Source organism: Bicyclus anynana, chromosome 13 (genome assembly GCF_947172395.1).
Source record: "Bicyclus anynana chromosome 13, ilBicAnyn1.1, whole genome shotgun sequence".
NCBI classification, from domain to species: Eukaryota; Metazoa; Arthropoda; class Insecta; order Lepidoptera; family Nymphalidae; genus Bicyclus; species Bicyclus anynana.
Genome location: NC_069095.1, coordinates 509493 through 535852, shown reverse-complemented (window position 1 = coordinate 535852; position 26360 = coordinate 509493). Strand labels below are relative to the sequence as shown.

Below are 26360 nucleotides of genomic sequence, written 5' to 3'. Positions count from 1 at the left end.
TTGATAAGACGCTTATGTTACACTATACTCGAACAAATGGCATTAGATTCTATATTTATATTTTTATGCAAAACAACTTTTAGGGCCTTATTGAGTGGTTAAGAGGTTGAACTCAATTTTGCCACGTTCCCTGTCCAATGACTCCAAAAGGACTCCAAACGTTTGTGTCACGTTTGTCATCAGTCCATAACTCTAGTTGGAGTAATGAGTAAATTTTTAACTTTTGTTCTGGGACAGGGAACGTATTAAGAGATCATGGGTTCGATTACTGCCCGCTGGACATTTGTCGAGACAAAAGGCCTATACAATAGCCTATATCTAGATGTGGACGTCTATGAATGTCTACGATCTACGAATATAGATGGTTCATAATAGACAGAGAATGGTCGTAGAGGTATGAACATTTTGACAGCAACAACATTCCTGAGAGCAAGGCAGACAGAATGGCGCCGTAACGTTACGTTACGTTACCAAGCGGTAGAGTAAACCTTGCTAAACTTTGCTTGCTAACGTAACGCAAACGTACGTAAAGTATCATAAAAAAAAGAAACGACAGGGTTTTTTATTTAATCGAGCTGGTATTGAAACCTCTGCTTTTATATCTGAAAAAAGGAAAGCTAAATAATCTTTACGCCGCCAAAATCGTTACCTAACAAAATAGGTTAGGTAAATTCCATGAGTAAGAAATCGTGCATAATTAGTTTCCTAAGAACCAAGTTTCATGTAAGCGAGCAATTAATTTTATAGGTTCGCGGAAAATACTAAGTGTGAAGCATAACCGAGACGAATTAGTCAATATACCTCTATACCTTTATAGCTTTTATAAATCATTAGCGGACGCCCACAACTTCGTCCGCGTGGAAGTTTTCAACCCCTATTTCACCACTTTACAGATTGAATTTTGAAAATTCCTGAATCACATATATTGTATTTTTTTTACAATTTATGAACAAATCTTTAAAAATGCAACTCTAAAAATGAAGGACTTTCTATACAAACTTTCGACCCCTATTTCACCCCCTTCTATTTTTATTTTAAGGTCAAAAAGTACTCATATTTTGCTCCAAAATTCGTCTTGATCGGGTCAGCCGTTTAGCCGTGAAAAAGTTACAGACAGACAGACTTACTAATAATATTAGTATAGAATCGCGAGGTGAGGCAAAAATATGCTGGTTTTTCACAACTATTACAGTTGTGAAAGTAAAGTTTGGGTTGGTAGGGGTAGGGTAAGAGTAGGATAGGGTAGGGTAGGGGTAGGGTAGAGTAGAGTAGCGCTAGTTGAAAGTTTACATCGATTTTAATTGACAAGTCGAGGCTACACAAATGACGAAAGTCGAATGACAAAGATGCTTGGAGGCACTCACGTAGGAAGAAAAAGTGTAATGAATTTATCAAATGTATGATTATTTAACAAGAGAAACACAATTATACTACCAGCGCAGCGCTCCATTATTAAATTTCATTATTCGTTGGTAAACAACTTACCACTGGTTTTATCAGAAAAGCGGTGGCAATAAAACTTGCAATAGCATAAACAATATACAGAACTACCAAAGCAGAATTGGTTATTTAAAAAATAATTATTTATAATCGGCTTTCATCAGTGGCACTAAGTGGTAGCATCGCGAGATACCCGAAAAACGAAAACAAAAGGCACGTCTAATACGAAAATAATTGGAACAAGGTCAAAGGCTGGGACGTAGTATGCAGCGATGTCTTACTCTACGTATAAAATCGATATACCGGCAACGGCATCGCGGCACGCCACGACAAAAACATAAAAAAAAACTTAAAAAATGTATCGAAAAGGTCGTTCACCTCGAGACGAAGCAGCTTGCAACTTTGTACTACGTATATCGGTACTAGAGATAACAGAGTCCGAGAGGTAATCACTCGCGCGACTAACGAGTATTTTTTACTGGGTATTTCCTCGTATACGATATATTGTATATTTCCGATGGACATTCAAAGTGTACTGGACTTACCAAGCGCGGTATTGCATCTTTTACACGAAAGACAAGGACATAAAACGCCTGGCTGAAGTTATATGGGTTATCGGCTAAATAATGTAATGTGTAATGTCCCTGCTATACCATTATCTTTACTTACAAAGTTCTTGAATTGAATTGTAGGCGTTATTCATTATAAATAGTGATTAATTTATGTGTTTTTCTATTCATGTTTATCAGCCCAATTTAACTGCCCTAGGGCCAGCTGACCTATTCACTAATTTGGTCTTTATTAACAATCCATTAAAATGAACATCAAATCAACCAGAAATGTCATCTACCTACTGTATGATATCCATGAAGGGTTGTCAGTAGTCAGTAGTTATCTTTCGTATATGTCTACTAACATACGTCAAAGTGAATTACAGGTCTCCCTCATTATAGGGTAGTGGATATGGAGCTTAACCCACCACGCTGTTCAAATTCGGGTTGGTGGGATGATTAATGACCACTATCAGAAAATGACCGAAGACTTAACGTGCTCTCCGAGGCACGAGGGTGTGACACCGCCTCCTCCCAATTCCGAGCTGAGAATTTAAATGCCTTGGAAAAAATAAACTCAGTATATCAGAGACCCGACTTGAGATTCGAACCCGCGACCTCGTGATCTTAAATGACATAGGCTAACAATGGACCGACGAGGCAGACATTCTGCTATTATCCTTGAAAAATCAAATCCAAAATAACTACTCACAAATAAGACAGAAAATCGAAAAGACGGAAACGTGGGTAGAGGACCGGATGTTGTCGCTACAGGGGCCTTAGCCATGTGGTACGTCGATTCTCTTTCTACAAACGGTAACGCTTCGAAAAGTAACAAAATTTATGGGAATTACAGATCCGATCGAAAACATGATCACGTGACCTGTCGATAGTGAATGTCATTCCCATACATTATTAATTTTTCGAAGCTTTAGAGTTTGTAGAAAGTGTGTTTCATGGCTCAGACCCAGCCCCCCTAGTCAAGTGGCACGTCGATTCTATTTCTACGATCGCGAACGCTTCGAAAAGTATAAAAATGTATGGGAATGACATTTGCTATCGACAGGTCACGTGACCAAGATCTGTCATTCCCATACATTTTTCTAGTTTTCGTAGCGTTTGCGATCGTAGAAAGAGAATCGACGTGCCACTTGGCTACAGGCTAATGTTGTCGCTACAGACTTGTTAGGTACTTAAGTGGAGCGTGTTCTATGTAAATTACTTTCATTAATTTAAATAACTTCCACGTGTGAACCCTCAGGTGAGAAATAAATCGTTTGCGTTTTTGTTGTAAATGTTTTCTCTTTCTTTTTCCGAGTTTTCAACGGAACGGGAAACTATCCCTACGGACTCACAGTCGTCGAGTAGAGCCAACGTCCGTGTTGCACTAAATAAATTGGTTTTTGTAATTAAACTGCACCTTTTCAGAATGAAATTTAGAATATTATTATTTTTTCCAACATATTTATCTCTACTCTATATGAGTAAATTATACGTATAATATCAAACTTAAGAGCAGCATGGCAATTCTCATGATGTTTTGTATAACTAGCAAGTGTTGCATTTTAAATTTTGGGCGTTGGAAATAGACCTTCATTAAACGTCGTACTATATTTGAACGAAAACAAGAACTAAAAGCTTTAGCTTTTAGCGTTTTATCTTCAGTGTTTTTCCTGATTAAAGTAACTTACACGTGTTCATACACAGTTTTTTAAACGGGAAAATATTTGCATTTTATTTGAAGTCTCCCCCTTTTATAGTAAAAATGAGGCCAGAAAATTATGATGATGACAATGGTGGTGTACTCATTACCTATCACTTCTTATTTTCTTCTAATAAGGAAAAATTTCCTTCCCTTACCGGAAGAACAAAACATCGCCCACTTAGCTTACCTAACAGTTGCGTGTAGGCGTTGAATCAATCACAAACAGAGGTTTGTCGTAACAAATCTGCCATAGTATTAACGATGTTTGTTCCGCACCGTACCAGAACCGGACGTCAATAACCTAATTATGTACATCTTTCATGATAGGATGGGTCTTTGTCGTAACTCATAACTCCTTAAGAACTCGTAGAGTCTTAAAGGGGAAACAACAAAATATTCAAAATATAAAATATTCATATTAACATCATATAAAAAAAAAACAATCAATTAATTGAATTATTATAGTAAAATATAATTAGGTTTAACTGTTATATAATAAATAAATAAATAAACTGTTATGTAGTGTGTTGTAACTGTTATAGATCTCTCATTTATTTATTAGTTCTTTTAATTTTCAATTTTATTAAATAACATTTATTATTGTTAATTGGTATATTTTAATAAATAGTATAAATTCTTTGTTTTCATTTATTTAACCCCTTTGCATGGTGATTTAAGCCTTTACTAACCTCTAATATGTAAATGTTTTCTGTCCCAAATAAATAAAAATAAAATATAATAACTAGTACGAATAACTCCGAGTCTGGAGTAAATATATAAAAAAGTATAGGTATTCATTTTAACGGCCGATTATTATTTTTACGACGTGATAGATAGTGGATATTAACTCTGACATAGAATCCGGAGGGTGTAGGTTCCGGTCCGAGGCATGCACCTCCAACTTTTCGGTTATGTGCATTTTAAGAATTCATAATTCTCTGCGTATGTGAAGTCTGCCAATCCGCAATGGGCCAGCGTAGTGGATTATTGGCCTAATCACTCTCATTCTGAGAGGAGACTCCTCAGCAGTGAGCCGAATATGGGTTGATAATGATGATGATGATATTTAATGTAAGTAAATTAAAAATTAAACAATTTTTTAACAGTTAAATTCGACGTAGCACGTAGAAGCCGTAACGGCTCTACGGCGTAGTTCAAAATAATCGTAGACTCAGTGAACAGTATTTTCATTTTATTTTTAACCTCATGACGTAAAAATGAGCGATGTTATAAGTTTGAATGTTTGTGGCATCGTAACTTCTAAACGAATGAACTTAATGATGCGGGTTTTACATGAAACTAGCAGACGCTCGCGACTTCGTCCGCGTGGAATTCAGATTTTCAAAAATACCATGTGTTTATCGAGAGTAAAATCTCTTTCCATTTAAAATTTTAGCCAAATCGGTTCAGTAAGGAGGAACAAACATTGTGTATGTTTGTTCCTCCTTTCGCCTTTGTAATATTAGTGTGATTTGACGTGATCGTTATTCTAACAACACTTTTTTTCATTAGCTATTCATGGCTGATAATGGATTTTCCCAATTCGAAATATTCTTAATTTTTTGATTATTTAAAACAGTAAAACTTTGTTAAATAAGAAATAGTGATTTAAACTACATATTTGTAATAGTTATGCTATAAATATTAAAAAAACAACAGTAAAAAGTTGCAATTGCTTTAAATTTTAAATACATCCTAATATAATATAGTACTTTATAATCCTTTGATATTATTACTTTTAGATGTAGGTATTAAAAATACTTTTTAAAGGTTTATTTACCTTACAAACTTAACCAAAGTAGTAAACCGTTATTTATTTTCCAGTTAGATACGTTCGCATATTGCCGCTGTAGTTGTAACAAAAACAAAGTACTCACAGAAAGTCCAGGGTTGCAGCCCGAAGTCACAGAGTTCTTCCTGAACTTGGGCACGCAGATCTGCATGGAACTTTTCCCTTTGGGGGGCCCGGCGCAGCCATACTCGTCACTCCTGTTGTTCCTAGTCAAATTAATATTGTTCGTGTTGTTGACCTTTACAAGAATATTGCATGTCTGCGACGCGATTTGGAACAACCCTTCTTCCAAGTTCCGTTTATTATTGTACTGGCGGTTGAAATGCAAATAGTCCCACCAGGAAGGCATTTTCTTTTATTAAACGTGAAGAATAAGTTCCGAAAGTTAACCCGAAGAACGGCGTGCGTTCGCCCCGAGTCGAAACCTCACTTTGAACGCTACAAACTAGTGGACTTGCGCGGTAAAACTTTAGTAACAAGTAATGTGTAAACGTTAATGTTTATCACTTTACCCCTAAAATTCAACTGGGAATATTTATTTCGTATGCATTGTCATGTCTTACATATGAAATGGGGCTCCATACTGTTTTCTTTTAGTAGAATTACTTTGCTGTCACGAATCATTACTTACTGCTCGGAACACTTGTTTGCGTGTGTGGATAAATTGCTTTATACACTTAAAGTAATTATTGCTTTCCAACAATTTGATACAGAAGCGCTGGCCAGTTGAAACCTATAGAAAATTGGTTTTGATCAAATATGTAGATAGACTGGGTAATAATAGCTTTCGAAGTAAAAAAGTCCACTGAAAGACAGACATTTCGTTGTTCAAACAACAATTATACGATCGATTGAGCCGAAAAGGCGAGAGGTTAAAGGTTCGATTACAGACTAAGGAATTTCAAATCAACATAAAAAGGATCGCGTTTCGGAAGAGGAAATTATTAATATTAAAATCCAGTTATTTCTAGAATTGAGTATTTGAATTCCCAGGACTTTAAAAAACATTCAGAACCACATTTTATTAATATTTTAGGTGTACTTTACCTACTTCCTGAAAAAGAAGATCGATTGGCAGTTGATTCATTTAATAGTTAATGGATCTATAAATAAAACATGACTTGTGTTCCACATTCTATTAGTACGTGCCTAGGTATATAGGTAAGTAGCCACCTACTTTTGTCACCTACGTTATGAACACAAATAAATAATTTTTTTCAAGGAAAACTTAACAACCCCCAAAACTGTTGGTATACCCACTCCTACTTCCAAGTCTTTCCGAAATAATGGAAGGCAACGGGAATATTGGTTTATTTTTCGAAGAAAAAATCTAATATATTTATCTATCCAGTAAAGTATTGAAAGAATACCACAAATTGTTATTAAAATTATTACAGTGTACATTTTCCTACCTACGGTAAGGTGGTACCCTAGGTGGGTACTATTTAATGTAATTAGGTAAATTAGGTACATAAAAAAAAATATTTTTTAAAGGGAAAACACTACGACCTTTCTTGAAAAGTATTCAATTAAATAGCGAAAACCCTATCCAAATACGATTTTAAAATGTATGTAATGTATATTCTCAATACAATCAAATCAGGGGTATATAGGTACCTACCTACCTACCGAGGTCTATATACTAATACAGAACCTTTCGGTCGGATTTAGTCGGTTAGTTCAAATTATTTCATTTCATGTAGTTGGGCGCTTAACACCGCTAAGCATTTTGAGGTCTTGCAATATTTCTAATGGCTCGGCAAACATTGCCGCCAAATTCCCAATGGGCCGCTCTAGCGTGCTGAGCTACCAATATTAATAATTCAAGGAATGTACATATTTGAGAGGCAAAAACCCAGCACGAAAGCCTTGAGCAAACTTGCCGTAATACATACCGATGTCCATAACAGATCCGTTGTTTTGTTAGTCCTTAGAGACCTTAATGTACGGTACTTTACCTATAAAATGGAATGTAACTTTTATGGGCCATTTCGGTGTGTTTACTTTTTGCTTACGCAGGGTTGTACGCTCGGGACCAAAAACTAGAACTACGCTGGTCAGCTGGACTTTATAATTATACTATAAAAATGTAAACGTACGTTTTAATTAAGTAGGTACACATCACGTTTAATATTCAAATGTAATCTAATCATTATTCGCCTATTTAACAGTCCCACTACAGCTGGCCTATTCACTATTCTGGTCTCTAAGATCAACATATTAAAATAAACATCACATCAATTGACAAAATGTAATTTACCTATTGTGATATCCACCAGTAAGCACCGGATGACAAGTTTACACATAATCTCAATTTCGTATATGTCAATTAGCATACGTCAAACATAGTGAATACTCGTAAACATGCAGGACCAGCCCCCTTCTAGTTTTCGAAGCGTTAGCGATCGTAGAAAGAGAATCGACATGCTACTTGGCTAGGGGGGCAGTACCTACTATAATTCTGAAACGTTTTTATATCTCGACAGTGAGAGCTTCGAATTCGTTTCTCTTTCTTTAGTAGTGTTAGACAGAATTAAAGCTCAATTCGAAACTCAAGTCGAGTTACAAAATAGCACTACAGGCCAATCTTATATGGAGCTCAGACCCACCACACTATTTTATTCGTGGTGACGATGATGACTTTACAATGATCACTATCTTATTGTATGTTGATCATAGAATCTACTAATTTAGATCTCTGTTATACTATACTGGAAGGCCCGCGGCTTCGTCCGCATGAAATTCATTTTCCACAAATCCCGCGGGAACCATGGCCTTTTCTGGGACGAAAAGTAGCCTATGTGTTAATCCAGAGTAAAATCTATTACCATTCCAATCTATTAACAATCTATTACTATCTATTACCAATTAAAGCCTTGCAAAATTACCAAAACAAATCACATTGCAGATTAATTTCGTTATATTTCATAAAAAACTTATTAAAAATACACTATGCCTTAACCTACACTTATTATTTCATTTCCACATCATCATCAACACCCTCTGCATCATCAGGTTCATCCAACAGAGCTTGCAACTGATGTATTGATGTCACCAACACATGAAATTGCTTTTTTCTTAGTGATAAACGACTTTCGAGTTGTTGTTTCGTTGCTTCTAAACTATTGAGCTCAGTTTTTAATAAGCTCAGTCGCTCTAATGTCTCTTTTCTATCCGGCTGTTCACTTATAACTTTAGCGAGAACGTCGTATTCTATGCGATTCTTCCTTACAGTTTTCGCTTGAGCGAAATCAGCTTTACTCTTTTCTATGTTCCCTTTGGCAGACTCTATCCCGTTTTCTAGTATTTTGGACAAGGCTTCGTAACTTTTGAGCTCGGCTGCCATCATTTCGGAGCCCAACTGCGATTTTGTGACGGCGAATTCACATTGTGCTAGTTGAGCCAGCATTCTGTCGTGTGTTGCTTTGCTGTAAAATTAAAGATTGTATTGTATAAACTATTTTGTTAATTCATACACTGTTGTATAACAAATGATGAGTTTCACTAGCACTTAGAAGTCAAGACTGTTAAACAGGATATTGACAGCATTATCATCATAATCTCCCTTACCTCATCTCACTTAAGTGAGAATACATATTATAGAGTGTGCTTGGGAGCATTTCTCTTAACTTCTTTAATAAAATTAATTCAAAATGTTCAAGGAACATGTGTTCTAAAATGAATATTTTCAGAGTAAATAATATTTCTTTTGTAACTAGATCTTATGTGTCCCTTATATACATCCTTGTATTAATGACAAATTAATATTTTAAAATGCAACATTGTCGCTTTGTTACCTAAAATCATGTGTTACATGTATAGTCTGTATTATCTGAATTTCTTTGTATGACATGTTGTCATACAAAATTCAATTTGTCATACAATTTTTGTTTTATTTAATAAAGTATTAGTTACGCAGTTTGATTTATATTAGTTGTCTCGTTATAGAAAATACTCCCTAGCACCCTGTACATAATATGACAAAACGTTTTAATGGAACACATCTGTATAAAGATCTTTTACTGGTCCTAGATATATACTCTGAATAGTAAAACTTAATACTACTTAATTACCACATCATTTAAATAATCTAGATATACCCTGTTTTCACCTACATAAATTCTGTTGTCAAAAGAATAGCAGGTTAAAAAAAAGAAATGTGTGTCTCAGGACACTAGACAGAAGTGATTAAGTACAATTAAACCTGCTGTAATAAGTGTGAGAGAAAGGGAAGCCAGATATAGCGGCGCCGTATTTATCACTTCAAAAGTAGCCTCTGATCAGGTATTCTGGAGCTTTACAGCAGGTAGAGTAACTAACCCAAATTTGTTCAAATATAATAGAGACAAAGTATGTAAAACAATGTAATTTATAGAGTAGGGCAATATTCTATTGGTTTTATGGTTGAGTAAACAAGTAAAAAAGTTGATTCCAACCTCTCTTCAATCTTTTCATCTGCACACCATTTAATGAATGTTTTTAATAAAACATTCAGCCTACGATCGTCGCCTGTCCCGTCACCGTCAATTAGAAGTCTTCTACGTATCACATCCTCTGAAAAATAAAATTAAGTTACATAGATATAGTTTACTAAAATTCTAAATTATTTTTCGTTTGTCATACCATCGCCCATGGTTGTTGGAGTTGACCGGCTGAAAAAGTGAAAACTGAGTTTTTTATTTGTAGTACCGGTACCTACTACATAGAAATTATATTTATAGTAAAGTGATAATGTTTTTTTTAATAATAATTAATAATTTTACTGAGTATTTATAACGATATAGTGATGAAATCAACAAAAATGAAAAATGTATATGGTATGGTGTTTGATAATTTGTTTTTCTCTTTTGCTTTTTTTAACTGACTTCACATTCACAGATTATAATTACATTTATTTATCATATCAGACTTACAGATTATATTAGACACTGGCTTGGCTGTCATTTGTCGTCCGTGATCCGTGAGTAAATATGTTCCTTGACTTCGACCAAGGGGCCGAAGCTTCATTAAGAAGACTTTTGTTGCGAAAGTAAATAAGTCAATACAGAAATCACACAGTAACTGTACATTAATTTCAAATACTACATTTGTACATCAAATTTAAGTTCTACATAATCAATTGGTCTAGTGGTGTATTAATATTTGTTTTTAAACCAATTGAAAAAAACACCAAAAAGAAATTTACTAAAACTATTTTAAAATTAAGTAGGTAAGTGTATTTCGATGAAAAAAAAATTAAAAGCAAAAATCTCCATTAAAAATTGTTTAGTTCTAAAATATTTCGTTTGCGGAAATAGTAGCGCTGCTATATCCAACAGTTTCTGTCTTTGTCATCTATAAGGTTTCGTATATGTACCTTAACGTTTTCTTCTTCGAGTATAGATTCTTTGGTCAAAAATCAAAATCTTCATTTGTGATTCGATTTTTGGCGGGAATCGAGAAGCGCGCTTTTAAAATTAAAAATTTTAATTTAAAAATTTTTCAGTAATATACGTGTGAAATAAAGTGTACAAATGTAAAGTCAATCAGGCAAAATGCCGTCAGACAGTGATGGTGATGCCCACGAAAGGCTAGACAGAAAAAAACGTAAAGTGCATAAGTCTGGTGAGGACGAGAGTTTAAAATATAAACCCTATATAAAGGCAGGTTATAGCAGAGCCTACACGGATAATAGCACTAACGCGGAATTCCCAGTGTTTGTGGAAAGCAGTGAGGCGGAAATTAAATTGGGGAACAAAAACCCATTAGTTGTGTCCAAATACTTTAAACAAGTAAAAGGTATCTATGAGAGCAGGCGCATTAATCCTAACAAAATAATGTTAGTATTCAAACAAGCAACAGCAGCCAATGATTTTCTCAAACATGAATGCCTAACGGTTTACAATCTTCGTGCCTTCATCCCGGCATCTTCTGTGGAGAGGGTGGGGGTTGTCAGGTTTATACCTAAAGAGTCCAGTAACCATGAACTATTTAATAAACTTTCTTCAGAGTGTGAGATTATTGGTGTAAGACGATTCATGAAAAAGGTTGTAGACGATGTTGTTCCTTTGTCAACTATTAGTGTAATTTTTGCAGGAACAACTTTACCACAATATATATATTTAGACAATTGGCGTTATAAGGTCTATACATATATTCCTCCACTAATGCAATGTTTTAAATGTATGAGATTTAATCACTATGGGAAAATATGCAAAAATATACAGGTCTGTTCACGCTGTGCTGGTGAACACCACTACAAAGCATGCACGGCTGATACACTGAAGTGCAGTAATTGTGGTGGAGCTCACTTAGCCATATCCAAAACTTGCCCGATAAAGGCAGCGAGATTAGAAAAAAATAAACAATCTTATGCTAAGGTAATTGAAATTAATAGTGTTAATTTTCCTACTCTCCCGAAGCCTCAACAAATACAGCAAAAATTCCACCAATCTAAACTAGACACACAAGAAAATTTAGATATTTCTTATTCAGATATCATTAATAATAAAAAAATATTATCCGCAATAATTAATACATTAGTTACTATAGGAAACTCAAATGACATAAAAAGCACAAGTAAAATTAAAGAAGCATTTTTGAAACATTTGAATAAAGTTTAATGGCTTCAAAGCTCATTATTGCTCAACATAACATTCAGAGTATTAATAATAAAAAACCCTTAGTAAAAACATTTTTAACACAGGAAAATATTGATATTTTATTATTAAATAAAACTTGGCTTAAAAACTCTAGTAATCTTGTAAAAATCCCAGGCTATAACTTTGTTGGAAAAAATGCAAAGAATGAACATGGTGGTGTAGGTATTTTATTAAGAAATACATTTAAATATAAACTTTTGAAAACAAAATTTTATGAAGATGTTCAATCCATAGCAATTTCTTTAGGAACCAATGTTGGTGACTTATCAATACTTTGTGTTTATTGTCCACCTAAAAATAAAAATAAATGTAAAATCAATAGACTTAAAAGTATCATCAGTGATATGCCAAAGCCCTGTTTAGTAGCAGGAGACTTTAATGCACATCATATTTCTTTTGGTTGCCATAGTACAAATTCAAGGGGTAGAAGCCTATTTGATATTTTTGATGAACAGGATCTGTGCATATTAAATTCTGGTAGGTCTACTACACTTCAGAGACCATATGCAAATAGTTCTGCTATTGACATAACTGGAGTGAGCCCAGTGCTCGCTCCGTTATGTGAATGGACAGTAGGTGTAGACACTTTGGGTAGTTACCACTATCCCACATTCACAAAAATTAACTTAATTCCTTCTAAATATTCTGTCAATGATAAAGTAGAGAAATTTTTATATAATAAAGCAGATTGGGATAAATATTTTAAGAAATCCAAGGAGTATTTTGAGTATATGACATTTAATGAACTAGATCCTTTACAGTCATATAACAAATTTTGTGAAATTTTGAACATTTTAAAAAAAGAATGTATTCCGCTTGTTAAATTTGAGGGTCCAAGAACTATTAAAGCTCCCGCTCCTTGGTGGGATGAAAATTGTGCTGTAGCAGTTAAAAATTCCAAAGAGGCTTTACAATTATATAGGCGAGTAGGGTTAATGGTAAATTATATAAATTATAAAAAAATAGATGCACTTAAAAAAATAATCATTAAAAAAGCAAAGAAAGATAGTTGGAATAAACTTTGTTCATCATTTAATAGATACACTCCTATAACTTATATATGGAATTATATGAAAAGATTTAAACGAATAAATAACCAACCGAAACTTAAAAATGATGTATGGATTCCAAATTTCATCTCAAAACTTAAACAGAATAATAATAACACAAACTTAAGCAACTCTGTTTTTGAATACAACAATGACAATGAAAATTCCATGTGGCTATTAAATCCATTCACCTATGCAGAATTCAATATAGCACTTCAATCAAGAAAGGAATCTGCACCAGGATTAGACGACATTCCTTATATAATGTTTAAAAAGTTACATAAAGCAGGTCAAATAGCTTTACTTAATATTTTTAACAAGTTATGGCTTTCTCAATGTATTCCAGAGAGTTGGAAGATTCAATGTATAATACCAATTTTGAAACAAGATAAACCTGAAGACGATTGCAATTCTTACAGACCTATATCGCTGACTTCTTGCATAGGAAAATTGTTTGAAGTAATGCTTAAACTAAGATTGGACTACTTTGTAGAAACTAATAATTTATTACCAGGTTTTCAATATGGTTTCCGTAGAGGTAAAAGCGCATCAGAGAGTATAACTTCATTTATATATGATATGAAGAATTGTCAATTGTCTAAATCCACAGCAGTATGTATATTTTTGGATATAGAGGGGGCTTATGATAATGTGGACTTAAACCAGCTCATCAATTGTCTTCATGAAATCGGTATCCCTGGAAAAATGTTAAAATGGCTTTCAAATTTTTTTAATAATAGACAGTTTTATGTTAAGTACAATAATATACTCCATGGGATAAACCAAACTAGTAAAGGTCTTATGCAAGGTTCAGCATTGTCACCAATTTTGTATAATTTATACACCTCACAAATTGAAAATTTTTTATTAGGAGATGTTAAAATTTTACAATTTGCGGATGACTTGTTAATGTATAGTGTAAATAGAAATATAGAAATAGCTAAAAATACTATTAATTCTGCACTGTTCCAGTTGCAGTCTTATTATAAAAATTTGTTAAAATTAAATATCAATACTTCCAAAAGTTCATGCATGATTTTTGGCAGCCCAGTGGGGAATAACATCAAATATAATGGTACAGATATTCCATTTGTAAATCAAAAGAAATTTTTGGGTGTAATTATCGATAATAAATTAAAATTTGACAGACATATTAATTATATTAGCAAAAATGCGTTAAAAGGCATTAATTTATTGAGATGTTTGACTGGAACGTTTTGGGGCTCTGATCCTAAAGTCCTATCTCTATTATATAAAAGCATGGTCAGAAGTCACTTTGATTATAGTTTCCTTGCATATATGCAAGCCAATTCCACATTATTAAAAAAACTTGATGTTATTCAAAACATTGGCTTGCGCATAATAAGTGGGGCTATGCGCTCCACACCTGTTAATTCAATGGAAGTAGAGACTTGTATTTCTCCTTTAATTGTAAGACGCATATATTTAGCTGAAAGATTTTGTTTGAAAGCTCTATCGTCGAGCTCCTCAATAGTGAACAAACTTTTGCTTCCAAATAGTCTACTAACTGTAACTAAATCTACAACTGAATCTTTACAAGCGACTGCAAATTCACTTTTGGCAGGTAAACAACCTACCATATCTATTATTATGACATATATGCATAATATTGCCACTAACATAAATGTTAGTAACGCCTGGCCCATGTACTCTTGCTCCTTTGAGAGCTTGATTATGAAAAATAAAATTCATTTGTTGAATATTACGTCAAACATAGACTTCCGGATGTTTATTGATAAAAATTGTAAATATTATTATAAGTTATATACAGATGGATCTAAAAATCAGCACTTTGTAAGTGCTGCTTTCTATGATCCACAAAACAAATTTAGTAAAGCGTTTAAGTTAAATTCTCGATGTAGTATTTTTACTGCGGAATCTTTTGCAATTTTAAAAGCAATTTCTTATATAAAAGAGAAAATTTTACATAGTGTAAATAATTGTATTATAGTAACAGATTCCAAAAGTGTTCTTTTAGCTATTAACAATTTCAATTTTAGTTATAAGTCTTCATACATTATTTTTCAAATTAAAAATGTATTACTAGACATAAGAAAAACTGGAATGAACGTATAATTTGTCTGGGTACCCTCCCACAGAGGTATAGCGGGCAATGAACTGGTTGATTCTGTAGCAAGACAAGGATTGTTTAATGAAGATTGTTCAGACAATATCAAAACTCCATTTACAGACTTTTATCATGAAGTGAAGAAGAGACAGAAGTTGCTTTGGCATGAACTTTGGAAGGAAACTAGTAAAAGTAAAGGATGTTGGTACGCAGACATACAAAATGAAATACCGGTGCAGCCATGGTATAACAAAATGAGTTGGGATTCAAGAAAATTCATATCAATAATAAACCGACTAAGGTTTGGTCACTGTTTAGTGCCAAGCCATTTATTCAAATTAAAAATTTATAAAGATAACAAATGCATGTACTGTAAAAAAGATGACGCAGATATCAATCACATAATTTTCAAGTGTTCAGCTTTTGGTATACAAAGAATAATATTAGCAAGTTCGATAGAGTTAGTAAAGGAAGAAAACGAAATTAAGTGTGATCCCCGCCACATTAAGGAATTGTTGAGGAACCATTTATTTTATAAGCCTGTTTTAGATTTCATTAGTAACACAATAGAAAAATTGTAAAATACAGTAGTAAATTTATATTTAGACGACGACGACGATAATTTTAAGTGCTTTGTATTATTTTTAAGAAAAATTGTAATATTTTAAGCAGGGCCTATAAGGACTTGTATCCAAGGCCGTAAAATAAATTAAAAAAAAAAAAAAAAAAAAAAAAAATCTTCATTTGTCGTCTGTTCTGTCTCTGTGGTCATTGTCAAAATAAAATAAATGTTTTAGGCTTTTTTGAACGCCCAAATTCCAAATTCCATTGTTGTTGAAAATGGAATATTTGCGTATGTCTTTCACTTTTAATTGGAATGTGTTTCTTCCCACAGTATCTTAAACATATTGCGGAAACAAAAGGTTAACATTAAAATCATGGAGAGCGTAAATTTCAGTGATAAAATCGAAAATTATTTTTCGGAACTGGGTCGATGGTTTGTACCTTTTAACATTAATTCAATAGTGTATAGTTTACTTTAAAAGCCAGACCACAGGCTTTTTAGACCACATTATTCCTATAAAATTGTTGCTACTTAAATAACATCAATTTTGTAAAAATGTACCATAAATTATGTAAAGTAATGATATTTTATCAAGTTGTTATATTGTAAAGTATTTAATTCCTGTAGACTGTTGACTAATAAGTAGAAGTCATGTACTTAAGACGTTATCACATTATTGGACCATGCAATGGACTTGGCACCTGCACTGTGAATCCATGGATTGCTAAGATATTTGTATCAAAGTTTCAAACTAAACATGTCTAGTAAGTCATTATGTATTGTTGAACAACCTGGCCATTAGATTGTTAGACATCAGGGACTGCAAATTCTGTTTGAAAAGGACACAACTGGCCTACATAGTATAGTAATAAATACTCACCCCTGAATGGACGCTACATCCGTGGATGTGGAGAGCCCGAAACAACATACTAAGCAGTCATTTGATCGGATTATGGTTCAGAGACTGATCTCCTATAGACAAAGGAAAAAGAAAAAAAAATGTATTGCTGAAAAAGTTTTACTCATTAGTGCATAAACTTTTTCTTTTCATTCTGATTTTTCTTCTTTCTATTTAACAACAATTCTTTCTAACGCCATAAAATGTATAGTTTAGTGTTGTTATATAGAGTTTATAATAATAATAAGCTTTATTTTTCCTATTTAGATAGTACTTATCAATATCTTAAAACTATTTTAACTAATCTATATATTTATCTAAATAATTAGTTATGTTATTGTAGTTAGTTAGTACTAGTTAATAATGGGCTCCTTCGGGTGTAAGCCTTCTCCATCTTTTTCCAATTGTCCCTTTCTTTTGTGAGTTCCATCCAACCTTGGCCAGCCACTGCGGTAATGTCGTCTACCCACCTTCCTATAGGCCTTCCTACCTTCCTTTTACCAAGTAGACCTTTCCAATAGGTAATTTTCTTAGTCCACCGTTTGTCCGTTATACCAAACAACAACACTACAGAAAAGCTCCCCAACCCGGTTGGTCACCGTGGGGATGTCGACCAATACCCTCCATCTTATATAGAGTTTACACTAATTATATTTTTCAGGAAAGTGTGGCGCAGTATCCTCTTGGGTCAAGTACTGTCACTGTTGCTCAGTGGAAAGTGCATACTGACCACACTGCTGCAAAGTGCCACGTGGCAGTTCCCCACCACTGCACAGCTTGTGGTTCCTTACATAGCTCTGTTCATATTGTTCACTCCATCTTTATTGTGTAGTGGGCTGAAGAAGTTATCGAAGTAAGTATTTTTTTAACTGACTTCAAAAAAACGACGAGGTTCTCAAATCAAGTCTATGTTGTTTTGTTTATCTACAGTAATATGAGTACAAAGAGGAATGATTTGAATTTATATATAAATATAATATAATGATTTGAATTGATTTGTATGTAACGTTTGCTGCGGTACGAGGTCTGTTGACCTCGTAAGCCTAGCGTCTTCAAGAGTTACGAGGTCGATGGACCTCGTTTCACACAATGTTTTAGTGTGTCTATAAACCTCATATCGCACCAGAGGAAAGTACAGAAAAATCAGTGCCACAGAGAATGTGTTAACACACACCAATACACAGCGATTTCTTTTGACCGAGATAAATCTAGACAAACAGATAGGCTTTAAAAAACAAGATTGTGTTTCAGAAAATGGTGGTTAGTGCTGATAGCCTGTACGCTAGACGTAGAAGCCAGTTGGCTGCTAGTGTTGTCCCAGCGTTTCACGTCAGTGTTGAGCTGACAGCTGCTAGCGTGCAGCGGCGTGGGCGCAGCACTTGTGGGCGGCGCGTGGCGGGGGCAGAGGCTGGGCGTGGCGCACGTGGCAGGCGCTACGCTGGGCCTGATGGCCGTGGTCTGTGTAGTGTGGGCAGATGTCGAGGGCGCTCCCACTGATGGTAAATAAATATTTATTTAATCTATGATCAATATTAGTTATTTTATTTTTTGTTTTTTAAAAAGAATATTTGATATATCTTTTAAATATGAGCAATATTCCCATTCCCCTCCAACTAGTCGGTAAAGACTGTATTATAGCTTGGCAACTTTGTTCGTTACACTCCCGATAGTCCACGCAGGTTTTGGGGCCTATATTGATGAAAGAAAAACCCACGACAGATGCACCTCACTTCCCCGCACGCATGATTTTACACCCGCGCAGACTTTCCCCCCGCCCGCCCGCATATCATAGGAGTGTCGTCAACAACTTAACTTGCCAGACTATAGGAGTGGGTATGACAGTAGACCAACGTGAAGAGCAGTCTGACTCACTCATCACCCCCAATAATACAAAGTTTAATAAAAAAAGTATTCAAGCTAAATAAAGCTATAATAAAGGAAATATTGCATAACAATTAATTTCAATGTTTTGTTACAGGTAAAAACCAACTTGTAGGAGACATGCTATGTCTCGGAGGATCACTGTTGTATGCAGTTGTCACAGTGCTCCAAGAAATAATGCTCAAGACACACTCGTGTGCTGAATATTTGGCGTTCCTCGGCTTTATTGGCAGCATTTTATCAGCGACTCAGACATTTTTCCTAGATTTCGAAGAGCTGTTGACATTTAACTGGTACGAGTTTGATTCGATAGCTCAACTGGGAAGCTACTGCGGCGTGCAGACAGTGTTCCAGATTCTACAGAGTTTCATGCTGAGAGAGGCTGGCTCTATTATATTACATCTATCGTTTCTGTCTGCCGACTATTACACATTGATTGCTGGGATGTACATCTTTCAGTTTAAGGTATTTTTCTTTTCTATTTTGTCCTATATTAATTTGTGATTATTAGGGAATTGTTGGTTGAAACTTACATTTAAAAGTAAGATTCTGCATCCAAGTCTGTTCAGTTTTTGAATTAGTTAAATAAATATTTAAAAAAAAGCAAAAATAGAGAAACTTACCAAAACAAGAATTATTGTTGAAGATTTGTCAGTAGTGGTGTCTTGGTTGCGTTAACTAAAATAGTATTTTTATTTTTTATCATTATACCATGAAACTGATAATGGGTATAATACACTCCCCATATCAGCCAGGGGACTGAGTCTATGTTGCATCATACTGTTTGGGAATTTAACACAATTGTTTGGGGTCTTCTTTGCTGCAAATGTGACAAATAACTAAGGCCAAATCCACTATTTTTTAAATTCTTAACTTATGACAAAAACAACCAAGTATTTCAATAAATCAGTTAGATGTACTTTTTGCCAGGAGTGTAAGCTACAGTAACTCTAATGTCAGCCTACCGAACATCCATGCAGCCGCGCATACGCAATGTTATTTTGATTAAAGGTCATTAGTCATTTGCTGCAACTTCAAAGTGATAATATCCTATGAAAAAAAATCCATGTATCTCACAAAAATAGCGCGCTACTACCAGAATTTTATGTACAAACTCATTAAATGCCAAATAAAAACCAAATTAAAGTTGATATTTTTGTCCGTCAGTTCCACGCACTGTACTTCCTGTCGTTCGTGCTGGCGCTGGTGGGCGTGTTTCTCTTCAGCGCGCGCTCCACCGCGCCGCCCGCGCGCGCCGCGCTGCCGCAGCTCGTCCACGACTCCGTGCAGTCGCAGGACAACGTCTCCATGTGAGTTGATGTTGGTCACCGTCAGTCCCCCGCTGTATTTCCTGTCGTTCGTGCTGGCGCTGGTGGGCGTGTTTCTCTTCAGCGCGCGCGCTTGAGCTTTATAATGACAAGGCTACTAACGTTTTGTTTTATGTTTCAGGGAGTACACAGTACCAACGTTGGACTGCATACCGCTGTCCGAAGGCCTCGAGCCGCCCATGAGTAGAGACACCACGTTCACGTCATTCCTCGGCGGACCGCAGACCAACGTTTCCGGACTGCCCAACGGTACGATCACGTTTGGTCACCCTAACGGTATAACTAACGATAACGAAAAAGATACAGCTCAAGACTAGAATACGTTATCATCTCTTAGCAACATTTTACTAAAACGTTTCATATAAAAGTATTATAGTGCACAATTGTGTGCGACAACACAGGTGCACTGTCTACGCTATTTATTTATTGGTGACTTTGAATGACGGGAGTGTACCAATATCTCTGATATTTCAGAATCTGATACTCATGAGAATTTCTTTTCTTTCCTCTAATAAGTCTTGTTCTATTTATCATACACGGGAATCGAAACAAGGACCCGATTGTTATTGACTAAATACACGCTGGACTAATTATTATAATATTATATGAATATGAAAAACGTATTTTTTTCAAAATTATCTGAACAAAACATTAAAATCAATTGCATATTCTAAAAATATTCAAAAAGAGAAACATGAACATAACGAATTCTGTTTTAAACTTTTAAAGAGATAAATAGATATTATTAAAATAATACTTAATACTTTTAAAAACTATCTTTGTTTTCAGTTTCATAAAAAGTTAGTTTATTGCCTTGTTAAGGGAAGACCACACCAACGCTAATTTAACTTTAAATTTGCGTCCATTTTTACTGTACACAATCAGTGTCCGGCAATTTGTGTTTTGTCGGACACTGGACGCGTTCACTTTAATCAAAGCCCAGTAGCCCAATCTAACAGAATGGTTCCAAACCAACTATTTGTGTTTTGTCGAACACTGGACGCGTTCGCTTTAATCAAAGCCGAGTAGTCCAATCAAACAGAATGTGTCCAAACCGGCAATTTGTGTTTTTTCAGACACTGGACGCGTTCGCTTTAATCAAGGCCCAGTAGCCCAATCAAACAGAATGTGTCCAAACCGACAATTTGTGTTTTGTCGGACACTGGACGCGTTCGCTTTAATCAAGGCCCAGTAGCCCAATCAAACAGAATGTGTCCAAACCGACAATTTGTGTTTTGTCAGACATTGGACGTGTTCACTTTAATCAGAGCGCAGTAGCCCAATCAAACAGAATGTGTCCAAACCGGCTATTTGTGTTTTGTCGGACACTAGACTAGTAAAAGTGAATGACTTTTACCAATGCGACAATTTTACAGTGAACGCAAATTCCAAAGCGGACGCAGGCTGGACGCGTTCCTGTGGTCTTCACCCAATTGTTTTAAGACTGGTTATGATACAATCGATGTCGTGTTTAGCATTGCTAGTTGAACTTGAATTATATTGAAGTTGTGGTAATTAATAGTTCTTCTAGTCCCGGAAGGCGATTTGTCTTTGGATGTAGTAGTGTGTTAAGAGGACTAATGCCTTTGTGTGTGTAACGTAAAGAATATTAACAAAGCAGAAAACCTTTACTACTACTTGTAAAGTCAAACTGTATTTCGAAAGTAGAAATACTATACAAAATATTATATTAAGGTGCTTCTCCATACGCCTGATCAGCTTCAATCCGTCAAAATAAAGTAATTTGGTGTAACACTCACCAAATTTCACTTTCACTTTTCACTAACAAGTTACACATGATCCATGATCCATAAAGGTGCGATCGTTTTAATTGAAAAGTGATTTTCGTATCAGCCGAATCACATTTTAGAGAGGGTTTATATATCAAGCCATACCTAAAACGCTAAATAATAGTAACAAATAAATTATTAATTAAGGATATTTGGATTAAGGATGGTTTTCCATCCAATTTCATAAAATAACAATCACCCTAAACTGACAGGATCTGTTATTAAACATGGATTATTTGAAGCATAAAATCGAAGTTATTGTTCGAGATGTGTAATATGGATTCGTAATTTTTAAATTAAAAATTAAAAAAAATTTATAACGATCGAGGCCAATCGACTAGGTGGAGAAGTACCTTTAGTGATAAATTCGTACTAAGTGATTTCATTGTCACTGTGTTTTTCATAGCAAAATATTTAGGAAATTTTAATTATATTGTAGTTGAATTTAATTGGTTTGAAAATGTTCTACAAACTATTCGCCTATCAGTATGCACGGCTTTATTCTAAAAGTAATTATTGATTTAATTTAAATCCACATTAAAATGACTGGACTCAACATTCTGTCTGAGGTCTTAGATTCGATCCTCGTTATCATAGCCATTTACGGCCTCCGTGGCGCAGTGGTTTGTGCGGTTTACTAGTCAGAGGTCCTGGGTTCGATCCCCGGCTGGGTCGATTGAGGTTTTCTTAATTGATCCAGCTCTGGCTGGTGGGAGGCTTCGGATAGTTTAGTTTCGGCTAGCTGGCTAGTTACCACCATAACGGCAAAGATGTACCGTCAAGCGATTTAGCGTTCCGGTACGATGTCGTGTAGAAACGACAAGGGGTGTAAATTTTCATCTTAGATTATCACTTACCGTCAAGTGAGATTGTAGTCAAGGGCTAACTTGTAAAGAATAAAAAACCCTGTCTTACTAATAATTGGAGGGAAACCGGTGATTTTATTTTAAATATCCATAAAACAATAAACTTATATTAAAGCCATACTCGATGTGTACTTTTTACCAACAAACAAATTAGAAATGAAATTAGATAACGCATGTCATTTCAGAACTGATGATTGTTTTTTTTTTTTATAAAATCATAATAAATTAACTAAACCTAACTGTTCTGAGCTTATTAATAAAATTAATTTTCATTAATTTAAGGACATGATAATTGTAATTATTAGTAGGTGTGAAATGATCATCATTTTTTAATTTGTTTGATGAACAAGTATATATTGAGTAGGGTGAATTATAGTTTTGTATTTTAGTCTTGTGGTTTTAAATATGTTTATCTATAGTAATATTATAAAGAGGAAAGATTTGACGGTTTGTTTGCATTGAATAGGCTCCGAAAATACTGAACCGATTTAAAAAAAATTATTCACTTTTGGGAAAGTAATCTACCCCCGAGGCTATATTATATCTCCGTATTCGTATGTGGATAGGAAGTACGCGGGTAAAAACGCGCGGCTTCTGCTAGTATGTATATAAAGATAGTCAATCTATTGAAAGAAGACCACCACCACCACCACCTAAGGTGCCGCAGTTTCAGAGACGAATATCTTAGCATTCCATGGATTCACCGTGCAGGTGCCGGGTCCATCGCGTGGTAGAAAGAAAAACACCAAGCAAAGTCCAGGACTTGTGACTACTGGATGTAGGGTTAAGGAATTCCTTGACGATCGATCAACACTCCCCTTCTCTGCTCGTGTTGTTCTCCCTACCTTTCCAAATTTGGTAAGATCCTATTAGATCAGCTTTGGATACTCGTTCCAATATAGAACTAGCTGCACTTCTAGAGAGGCCAAGGTCTTTAAGCAAGTTATAGAGAGATTTTGCTGGTAATCCTCTCGCACCTACTTCTACGGCGTACAGACTAACTACATAGCCATTTTTAGTTAGTTCATTTGTTAGGTCATAATATTTATTCACCATATAAAACAAACAACCGAATAGTTTCTGTGCGTACTTTTCAGCGAATAAACTCATACAAATTCTATTTCACATTGTATTTTCCATATAAATAGTATAATGATTAGACTTATAGGTATATTGCCTAGTCAGTTAGCGCACGTTTGACCATAATGCATAACAATATAATTATTCCATTACATATTACAAAGTTTCATGAATTTTACATACATAGATATAAAAAAATTAAACATTTTTTTTAATACAATGTACATACATATTACCACAGAGTATAAATCTCAGTCAACAAATTGTATGTATATTATTATTTTTGCGATCTCGCTTATTTGTTTTTGGTTTTTAGTAGATATTTTATTGTATTGACTATAATATAATATACAATTATATTGACGAGAAAACGAAAACTGCCATACTCGAATTTTTACTCAATTTTTAATCTAGAATACATTAGGCTTAGAAAGTGTTTATATGGAATTTTAAAAATAGTTTCTAATTAGTTGTTAAGGAAAACTAATATTTCAGAATTATTCTTTACAATGTATTTGATTTTGCGGCGTCACGCGAACGAGCTCATGATATTTTTTTGTGATATTATTCTTTATTGATATTCCTAAAACCTTAATACTTTTCTCTTAAAATGTAAAATGTGTATAAATATATTTGTTAATGGATCTGTGAAACAGTTGTGCATTTATTTTTGGGAATTCCCACAACAAATATGAAAATATAATTTTGTGGAAAAACCAGAGTGATCTCAATACTTTACTAAAAACGTTATTATATTATTATATTTATGGAAGTTTTAATTTAAAATGTTTTAAAATAAAACAGCATCTTAGCTAAGCTGAAGTACCTGTATTTTGTTAATGCAATTTAATTATATTAATGTTTTTAAAAAATGTCTCAAATGTTTATTTAATCTTAAGATAATCATTATTAAAATATTGAAAAAAAAACAATTTATGTTAAATACATAAATTGTTAAAAAATGCGAAAATAAATACAAATTTTAGTCGAAACGACATCTGTTTGTTTTGTATGAATATACCGTTTATATTCTAGACTGTGTTATATTAAGGCCGGCGCATATCAGTCGAGCCGCAGCGTATTTGTTAATGTCCAGCTTTGTAAAAATTGCTGGATGTAGTAGTGTGTTAAGAGCACTAATGCCTTTGTGTGTGTAAAGGAACGCCAACACAGCAGAAAACCTTTACTACTACTTGTAAACTGTATTCTGAAAGTAGAAATACTATACAAAATATTATATTAAGGCTTCTCCATACGCCTGATCAACTTCAATCGGTCAAGCACGAGCTATCGTGCACGCAATGGTTCAGGTGTGTGCCGGCCCTAAGTCTTTCTGGACGTATATAAGATTTCTAGCAAACTGACGTTACTTGTCGGAAGTTCTTAATTAGAGAAATTGTTACGTTATTACATAATTAATTTATTAGAAACATGTATATTTGTAACTGTTTATTAGTATGACGCTCGTGATCATTGTGACACAATCTCAGACCAGGTCAAAAATATATGATCATGATCAAACGTGTTCATACAAATTGCATCTATAGAATCGATGTTTCATTGTGTTAACATTACACGTGTGCGTATTACGATTTAAAATTTACAGTTGATGTAAATGTGCATTTATTTTTCTTTTGACTAGTAAACCTTTGACTGCGATCGCATTTGATGTTATGTGACAATGCGGCTTAAATATAAGAATACATTTTAGTATTATTCTACTTAAAATAATAACTATGACGAGATTTATTTATTAAAAAACAATACATAAAATAACCACGTTATGAGGCCTATTCCCAACTGCACACTTACTATACTGTGGTCTGTTAACCAAAATTATTGAAATTGAGAAAGGATTTGATTGTAAATATCTACTTGTAAATGTAAGTACCTAGGTAGGTATGTGATGTGTATGTTTTGATCTTCCAAAACCGTATGGTTGTGTCGACGCTTGTGTTGTATAGTAGGCGTTATACAAGATCTGTGGTCTGTTAGTGTATTTAAATAATGCGGTTATAACACTAACTTTATTGTGAAAATAGATTCAATCGTAGATATGGCTATTGGCTTACTGTGATGCGTAATTAGTAATTACACATTGATTTGTATAAAATTACTGTCTTATGTACTAGCGGACCCAGTCAAGCTTCGCTTTGGCAGTTATGCAACTAACCAATCGCAAGAAATCTACCGGCGACCGACGAATTGTTACTCACTGATTTATAAGATATTTATATTTATAAAAGACCTCTGTCTGTTGAATATCAACCAATAACTTTGCTAAAATTACATGTAAAATGGCATGTAAAATAATGTAAAAAAAATTAAAATCAATTGTCTATTAACAAATAAGTAAAAAGTACATACGGTAAAAATTTTACACCACATTTCTGTCCGGCTAGAGTTATAGTCATTACTTTGATTGAAGTATTTTAAAAAAAAGTCAGGGGGATATCTACGATTGAATATTTTGCATGTCGAAGTGATGGTGTATGAAACTTATAGTGTAGTAAACACAGTTTTAATCAGATTTTAACGATGTCACGTTTTTAAATACCAAATGTATTGAAGTAGTAACTATTTTAATTTCAAATAATTGATTTGCAGTTCAAATACAATCGAAAGAAAGAAACATGTTTGCGTACTGTACATTTACTAAACTGTGGTCAATGTGCCACATGTGAA

At 34.3% G+C, this 26360-nt stretch overlaps 4 protein-coding genes and 1 long non-coding RNA gene across 7 annotated transcripts in view; 2 read left to right on the top strand and 3 right to left on the bottom strand.

The window, feature by feature from the left end:
• Window positions 1–5905, bottom strand: part of LOC112052789 (5'-3' exonuclease PLD3) — a 57816-nt gene extending 51911 nt beyond the window's left edge. For both annotated transcript variants that reach the window (XM_052884957.1, XM_052884958.1), the window contains exon 1: window positions 5574–5905. In XM_052884957.1, coding sequence (XP_052740917.1) covers window positions 5574–5837 — 264 coding nt within the window. In that variant the 5' untranslated portion in view covers window positions 5838–5905. The remainder of the gene's footprint in view (window positions 1–5573) is intronic.
• A 2485-nt stretch (window positions 5906–8390) lies between these two features.
• LOC112052792 (THO complex subunit 7 homolog) lies at window positions 8391–10351 on the bottom strand. The gene is made up of 3 exons (XM_024092016.2): window positions 10112–10351; window positions 9925–10042; window positions 8391–8916 (listed from the first exon to the last, which is right to left on the bottom strand). Exons 1-3 carry the CDS (start codon window positions 10119–10121, stop codon window positions 8460–8462), a joined length of 585 nt encoding a protein of 194 aa, XP_023947784.1. The 5' UTR covers window positions 10122–10351; the 3' UTR covers window positions 8391–8459.
• Window positions 10352–12280: 1929 nt separating this feature from the next.
• On the bottom strand, window positions 12281–14703 carry LOC128198043 (uncharacterized). Of its 2 annotated transcripts, XR_008251369.1 has the most exons (3): window positions 14566–14703; window positions 13690–13875; window positions 12281–12420 (listed from the first exon to the last, which is right to left on the bottom strand). It is a non-coding gene; the product is annotated as an uncharacterized LOC128198043 (long non-coding RNA). The 2 variants fall into 2 exon arrangements; XR_008251368.1 differs by having other exon boundaries at window positions 13690–14701.
• A 1377-nt stretch (window positions 14704–16080) lies between these two features.
• LOC128198635 (solute carrier family 35 member F2-like) lies at window positions 16081–18122 on the top strand. The gene is made up of 3 exons (XM_052884963.1): window positions 16081–16264; window positions 17392–17583; window positions 17982–18122. The coding sequence occupies exons 1-3, from the start codon at window positions 16206–16208 to the stop codon at window positions 18073–18075; spliced, it is 345 nt and encodes a 114-aa protein (XP_052740923.1). The 5' UTR covers window positions 16081–16205; the 3' UTR covers window positions 18076–18122.
• On the top strand, window positions 18101–20539 carry LOC112052796 (solute carrier family 35 member F1). Its single transcript, XM_024092021.2, has 4 exons — window positions 18101–18229; window positions 18709–19076; window positions 19779–19921; window positions 20061–20539. The coding sequence occupies exons 1-4, from the start codon at window positions 18178–18180 to the stop codon at window positions 20254–20256; spliced, it is 759 nt and encodes a 252-aa protein (XP_023947789.2). The 5' UTR covers window positions 18101–18177; the 3' UTR covers window positions 20257–20539.
• Window positions 20540–26360: the final 5821 nt, after the last annotated feature.

Excerpts from the sequence above, each read along its gene's own strand:
- LOC112052796 (XM_024092021.2), top strand. The coding sequence starts at position 18,178 with ATGGCCGTGGTCTGTGTAGTGTGGGCAGATGTCGAGGGCGCTCCCACT. Across the intron at positions 18,230-18,708 it reads CGAGGGCGCTCCCACTGATG|GTAAAAACCAACTTGTAGGA; the intron begins GTAAATAAATAT and ends GTTTTGTTACAG. Across the intron at positions 19,922-20,060 it reads TCGCAGGACAACGTCTCCAT|GGAGTACACAGTACCAACGT; the intron begins GTGAGTTGATGT and ends TTTATGTTTCAG.
- LOC112052792 (XM_024092016.2), bottom strand. Across the intron at positions 8,917-9,924 it reads GATGAAAAGATTGAAGAGAG|CAAAGCAACACACGACAGAA; the intron begins GTTGGAATCAAC and ends TTAATTTTACAG.
- LOC128198635 (XM_052884963.1), top strand. The coding sequence starts at position 16,206 with ATGGAGAGCGTAAATTTCAGTGATAAAATCGAAAATTATTTTTCGGAA. Across the intron at positions 16,265-17,391 it reads TTTTCGGAACTGGGTCGATG|GAAAGTGTGGCGCAGTATCC; the intron begins GTTTGTACCTTT and ends TATATTTTTCAG. Across the intron at positions 17,584-17,981 it reads GGGCTGAAGAAGTTATCGAA|AAAATGGTGGTTAGTGCTGA; the intron begins GTAAGTATTTTT and ends ATTGTGTTTCAG.